This window comes from Cladophialophora immunda (genome assembly GCF_000835495.1).
Source record: "Cladophialophora immunda strain CBS 83496 unplaced genomic scaffold supercont1.7, whole genome shotgun sequence".
Lineage (NCBI taxonomy): Eukaryota > Fungi > Ascomycota > Eurotiomycetes > Chaetothyriales > Herpotrichiellaceae > Cladophialophora > Cladophialophora immunda.
In genome coordinates, this window is record NW_015622547.1 from 3,709,482 (window position 1) to 3,716,215 (window position 6,734).

Here is a 6,734-nt window from a genome sequence, read left to right on the forward strand (position 1 = left end):
CCCACAGGCGAAAAAGGGCTCACCGATAATCGAATCAGTATGACGGATCGTAGAACTGAGGGGCGCTTGGGCCCCAGCCTGCTGTAACTTGACGCCTGGGTCTCCCGTCACCCAGCGTCAGACCCCGGAACTTGTCCTTGATCTTGGAGTTGGCCGCCCCCGTAGGCGTAGGCGGCATGAGCGGTGGCCACAGGCCACAAGCATGACTCTCTGTACCTAGCAGGAACCTTGGGAAGCCTCTGGCCGCCCTCTCTACTATTTGACTTTGGATGCTGCCACCAGCTGCCATTTCTTAAATCCCTTTTTCTCTGCCTCGTCGAGCTTCTTTTCGCTGGGCTGCCCAACGACCTCGCTCTGCACATAGTTTTGCCATCATACCACTTTCTGCATCCCGCTCTCACTCCATCTCCGTGTTTCCCTTGGACTTCCACCCCAAAAACCTTGAGTCTTCGCCCCCCAGAAGAGGACCTGGGCCTGCCGCCCGCCTACTTTTCTCCAAGTCACACTTTTTTGACCTTTCGCCCTGCAACTCGATTATATCACCCACCGTCCTCCCGTTCCTGACGAGCTTGCCGTCGTTATCTTTGACCTCTACCACCAAATCGCCACCTCAGATCCGAAATTTTTCATTCGAGTCTCACCCTTCACTGAAGGTCCGGATGGCCGCTGCTCAGAGTTAAAAGTCTCTGCAAACCAGCTCCGAGAAAGCCCTGCGATCCTTGCCGACCGATTTTCCGATTTTCTCCAAATTCTGCAACTCTTCCGTCACTCGTCCTTCCAGCCTGCCGTCCGGGAATCTCAGGAACCAAAACACCCCTCCCTGCACGGGTGAGTGCGGCGACATTTAGCCCGACACTTCACAAACAAGAGTTGGTTTGAAAGAGGAGGAAAACCAGAGTGGAAGGCCGCCAACATGGCGCAGACTGGAGTCAACCCACATGCAGCTGCAGCTGCAGATCTGTTGAGACAAGCCATGGCCCAGAAGTATGTCCCGATCTTTTCCCTTTGAGCAACCAAGTTTCGTGTTGGGAAAGAGCTGTGTATGGCTGGCCATGTGGATGGCGGGGTTGATTCCTACCCCAGCCTCGGTTTTGAGGAGTTCCAAACAAATTGGGGCCTGGTCACCTTGGCCTCTTAAAAGACCCATGACCTTGTGAGTCGAGTCTTCGGGCTCACGGGTCATGGAAAGAAATACATTGTGTGCCCGACAGGCGAGCAGGACTCAGAGGCAGCTACCATGTTCCGCCCGCTCGGTTTGGGCTCTGGCTATGCTGCAGCTGGAACGTCGTCATCGTCGAAGAATTCTCTGCTTGGACGTGCGAATCCTCTGAATCTTCTAGCTAACCTCCCGAATAGCAGTGCGAGACACGAAAACCGAGAGGACTTTCACGATCAGATTGGATCGAATTCACCCACGCCCTCAGGTGTAGAGACACCGCGTCCAGACCTCCACGACAAGCGACTGCCGGGGATAATACACGGGTATTTTGGCCAGGTGGGTAGAGATCCTTCTCAGCGTACACCGTCACGGTCATCTCAAGCTGCCACAAACCCTGAACCTGAAACCGATCAACATGACATGGGAGAGCCCGCAAAAGAGAGTGAGAGGCGGCGAAGTTCGTCTGCTTCGTTGGGTTCTATGGTGATGGTGGAGCGAGAACAAGCTTCCATTCAAACACCGCCACCGGATGAGCCGCCTGAAGAGTCTGCACCACCCGTCTCAGATGGTGGCACTTCTCAATTACCACCCACGCCAATCTCGTCCGCCGCATCCGTGGTGCATAGGGATGGCGAAGTGGCAGAGAATGGCGGGTCCCTCCTAGATGGTGGTATAGCTTCCATCACGCAGGCTTTGAGGAATTTCGTGCTTCCCAAGTCTGTGTCCGGGGTGAAAGACCGCCGCCACCAGTCCTTACCCGTTTCAGGTGTCACTAAAAGCACCGTTTCGGCCGCACATATCTCAAACCCTGCATCGTCCACGCATTCTTCGAGACCACAGAGCCCCAAGTCTCCTTCTCCAAGTCATGCTAAGCTACCACCGTCTGCAATTTTAAAAGGGTCAGATGAGCTAACTTCCAACGTGGCCGACGGGCCGCGTGAAAAGAGCACCCCTCCTCATACCCCTCGAGCCTTGTCCCAAGAAGATCATCGGCGGGCCGATACTCGGTCGCCCCTTTCGAGCGCCAGTACCACCGTCAGTGAAGCAAATTCTCAAGTCGAGAAGCGATCTCTAGCCAAAGATGAAATACCCAACAGCACGCCAAGAGGCAAGCTCTCCATCAAGATTGCGGAAGGTCGGGACTTGAAGCCATCATTTGATCCCTACGTAGTCTGCCAATTTGAATGGAATGAGTACGTGTCCAAAGGGCCGAGACATGACAAGATGGATGTCGACGTTGATGACCGGAAAGGTCCGGTTGGTCAACTACAGTCAGTCCGGCGGACTGACAGTGACATGGGAAAGCCAATGGCTATTCCCATGAGAAGTCGCCAAAGCAGCACGAATGGAGATGGCAGAGTCAGCGATCCCCAGTGGGATCACGAAGCCATCTTGTAAGTGGTTCAATGGTATACCCTGTTCTGCGTTTAACTGACTGCTTTTAAGCGACGTCGTCAGCGATCAATCAGAATTGGACGTGACGGTCTACGACCGCCACGCAGAAACATTCCTGGGGCATATTCGATTATGTTTAAAGTTGACAGAGCAAAATCCCACCCTGGAAGGCTTTTTCAAACTGGAACCCCGTAGCCCAGAAGACCATGATATTACCGGCGAAATTCACATCCGAATGCACTTTTCTCCGGTCGAAAAGAAACATGTCGGTCCGAACGATTTCCAGATCCTAAAGCTGATCGGGAAGGGAACCTTTGGACAAGTTTATCAAGTCCGGAAAAAGGACACCGGCCGCATTTACGCCATGAAGGTCCTGTCAAAGAAGGTCATAATCCAGAAAAAGGAGATCCAGCACACCATAGGCGAACGAAACATCCTGGTTCGAACGGCAACCACAGAATCGCCTTTCATTGTGGGCCTCAAATTCTCATTCCAAACTCCTACCGATCTTTATTTGGTCACCGACTTTATGTCAGGAGGCGAGTTGTTCTGGCATCTTCAAAAGGAAGGCCGATTCAAAGAAGACCGAGCCAAATTCTACATTGCCGAGCTTATTCTTGCCCTCAAGCATCTGCATCAATCCGACATCGTCTATCGAGATCTCAAGCCCGAAAACATCCTCCTCGACGCAAATGGGCACATTGCACTGTGTGACTTTGGTCTCTCCAAGGCCAACTTGGCACAGGACGACACTACCAATACCTTCTGCGGAACGACCGAGTATCTAGCTCCTGAAGTGTTGCTCGACGAACAAGGCTACACCAAGATGGTAGACTTTTGGTCCCTCGGCGTGCTCGTGTTTGAAATGTGCTGTGGGTGGAGTCCATTCTATGCGGAAGACACTCAGCAGATGTACAAGAACATCGCATTCGGCAAAGTGCGATTTCCGAGAGATGCCTTGAGCACCGAGGGTCGAAACTTTGTCAAGGGACTGCTGAACCGCAATCCCAAGCACCGACTTGGCGCCCACGGAGATGCGGAGGAACTGATGCAACATCCCTTCTTTGCGGATATTGACTGGGATGCGCTTGGCAAGAAGAACTTGGTGCCTCCTTTCAAGCCCAAGTTGGCGTCAATCGCCGACACCTCCAACTTTGACCCCGAGTTCACCAACGCCCTCAATACCTCGTCTTCTCTGAATGCCCGCGCAGCTGCTTTGGCTGCTGGAGCTGCACCAGCATCGACGCCGTTGTCACCCACCATGCAGAACGCCTTCCAAGGATTCACGTTTGTGGACGAGAGTACCATGGAACAGCAGTTCGGCGGGGCGCGGGATGCCGAAGATCATCGGGTCGATGACAATTTCCTTGCCCGGACGAAGACGCTCGAGCACAGAATGAGCGGTGTACAGAAGACGGGAGAGGATGGCTTCTTTTTCGAGGAATGAGGCACGAGAAGCGATTAGGCGCCTATGCCGTTGTTGGATACCTGAGCCCGAGGCGCGAACCACTCCAGGCACAGCGTTCCCAATGTGGCTCGCTAATCCCGCGCACAGCTGCGCGTCGGATCCGGTGATAATACCCAGAGGGGGAAAGGGACAACCAAAAAGCCACCATACGTTCTTAATGACTGTCTGTGCATAGCGTTGCTGATGCTCGTACATGTTTTGACGCGGGCTTGACCCGGCATGGACGATTGCATACCCACAAACAAAAAGCAAAACTGTTTTAATTTTCTCGTTGTCATTGTTTTCCATGCGCTACGTTCTAACGACTCGGGGGATTTATTGGGCTATCATGACCTGGCGAGATCAGATGAGATTGAGATGAGACGAGATGAGACGAGATGAGACGAAAAGGGATTTTGAGCAAGTGACAAGAATCCCGACGACCCCAGTTCCAATTTGACACGGTTTGGGCGGCGGCCCTGCCTGGAGAGATGGATGGTACATGGCTTCCTTGCCCTTGAGGAAGCAAGCAAGCATGCCTGTATGTATGTAGGAGCCTGAGCTGACTCAAAAGGGAAAAGGGGGGAAGAAAAAGCAACAAGAAAAACAGATGACCCAGACGTCGTGGTGGTGGAGGAAAGAAACATGGCACGAGATGAGCAGATCAGAGCGCGAGCGAGAGCGAGAGCGAGAGCAAGTGCAAGCAGATTGAAACGGAACTGTAAATCAATCCTCCCCAATTTTTTTTTTTTTGAGAATCGATAATCTGGGTGCTCCATTCCAATTTCTTACCCTTCGCTCACTGGGTCATGCATGTGTTGTACTTGAAAGGTCCTGCTACGGCAGGAACGCATGCTCTGTACCTAGGTACCTAATCATATTTATTGCGAGTGACCGCCAGCTAGGTCGGGTCATTGCTCATCTGGATGCTCGGTACAGGACCGGTCGAAGAGCCGACTGCTTCCTCTCCTCTGTCGAGCTGCGGAAGATAGAATGGAAAGGGACTGCTCGGTCTCGTGCAGCCCACGCATTTGCTTCTTGGATCTCATGCGCCGGTTCGGGTCGAGATGCCCGTATTCATCACCCCGAACGCTTTCCTGCCTTGCCTGTGCATTTAAATTCCCCTCCCATCGCTCGGAAGAATGGGTTCTCTCATAACTCATACCGGCATCTCGTATTTCTGTACCTTTGCCCCTCCCCCCCCCCCATTAACACCATAGCCTAGGTTCCAGGTCTGCTCAGGTCCGCCCATGCGGAGCGTCACCGGGGGTGGAAGTAGATGTGGGCGTTGAAGTCGAGGTCGAGGTCGACCCGGAGACCGTGCCCCTCTGGTCCGTCCCGACGGGAGGCTTGCCGGTCTTGGCCGCCAGGCGCGCGTCCTCGTCGCTCATCTTGTCGAAGCCCTTCTCGGCCATGTGCTTTTGGCCGAACACGGTCCCCGTGGCCGCCTGGAGGGAGCCCGTCACGCCGTGCACCGCGCCCTTGATGTCGCCGAGGATTTTGTGCGTGGAAGGCGCGTGCGGCGCGGTCGACGGGTCCGATGAGGTGGATGTCGCGCTAGTACCCTTGCCGGTATGCCCCGGGGCGGTGCCCAAGGTAGGCTCGGTGGTGTTTGGGTCAGAGGTCATCTTGTCGTGCGTCGTGGGACCGGGGCCGCTGTGGATGTCGGGTGAGTGCAGGGAGGGGTGATGGGTTGGGTTGTTGGCGTGGTTGTGCCGGTGGGGGGAGTGCACGGTGGGATCATGGGTTGCGCCGTGCTGGTGAGAGGAGTGCGGGTGGTGGTCAGGGTGGTGGTGGTGATGAGAGGACATACTTCGAAGGTGTCTCTGTGAAAATGATTGAGGTGGTTGTCGGTTTTCTCGTGGGTAGAGGTGAGGAGGATCAGGAAGCAGTGACAAACAGAAGTGATCCGGGTGATTGAAGGAGCCTCACTTCAGCCTGGTGTACAGAACATATGACATCCGTTCGCCTTTCTGTTTTCATTGATTGATGCCGTCGTTGTTGTTGCCCCGTCGAGCTGTGCAGATGAAGAGGTCGATGACGTACATCTCACGTCACAAGTTTCCAAGCACGTGCAAGAGGTATTTCTCTTGGTGCCAGCTCCGGCCAATGAGAATTGAGGCAGCCTCATTGCTCGATACCGCCCAACATTCTTCAAACCAAAACTGCTACCAGCCAGTGCAAGCATTCACCTGTGTATTCTCAAGGATTGAGGATCCTGGCGCTGATACTGGTCGTGCCTTCTGCAGGCCCGATGCCAACACTATCGAAGTCGAGCAGTTCAGCTGCCGAGGCCGTAGCTCTGGAACTGATGAACAGCGCTGGTTTTTCCACGGCCATATATCGAGCCTTGTCGATCAAAAGGATCGCCTTCGTCCATCAAGGGCTCATTGGAGCGAGTGTCCATTTCGGCTGTGTAAGATCTATTATGGAGAGTGGAGTTGCTGCAGCATCCTCAGTCTCTTCGAGGGATTCATGAGAATAATGCTCCGGATTGGAGTCAAACTGACGATCGTACCAGTAATTGGACCTGTTCCCCCATCAGCTGTGTTCCAAGGTCGTTTGACAAGGACTCACTGTTGAATTAGAGTGGCTGCGCTCTCCTCTGGATGCATCCTCTTAATGTGAGTCCTGAAGTGGACTAATAGACGAAATTCCTTGTCCGGTTTTGAACAGTCTTTGCCGAAGCACATGTAGGACCGGGCGTTCCTGTTGTTAATGTTGTGAACGCCA

The 6,734-nt window shown here is 53.8% G+C and overlaps 1 protein-coding gene across 4 annotated transcripts; it reads left to right on the top strand.

The window, feature by feature from the left end:
• The first annotated feature begins 263 nt into the window (after positions 1-263).
• On the top strand, positions 264-4,785 carry PV07_11975. 4 transcript variants are annotated; one of them, XM_016399459.1, is made up of 4 exons: positions 264-984; positions 1,357-1,495; positions 2,105-2,553; positions 2,606-4,785. In XM_016399459.1, exons 1-4 carry the CDS (start codon positions 914-916, stop codon positions 3,999-4,001), a joined length of 2,055 nt encoding a protein of 684 aa, XP_016244021.1. In that variant the 5' UTR covers positions 264-913; the 3' UTR covers positions 4,002-4,785. The 4 variants fall into 4 exon arrangements, with proteins under 4 accessions (XP_016244021.1, XP_016244020.1, XP_016244019.1 ...); XM_016399458.1 differs by having other exon boundaries at positions 264-1,495; XM_016399457.1 differs by having other exon boundaries at positions 1,357-2,553.
• Positions 4,786-6,734: the final 1,949 nt, after the last annotated feature.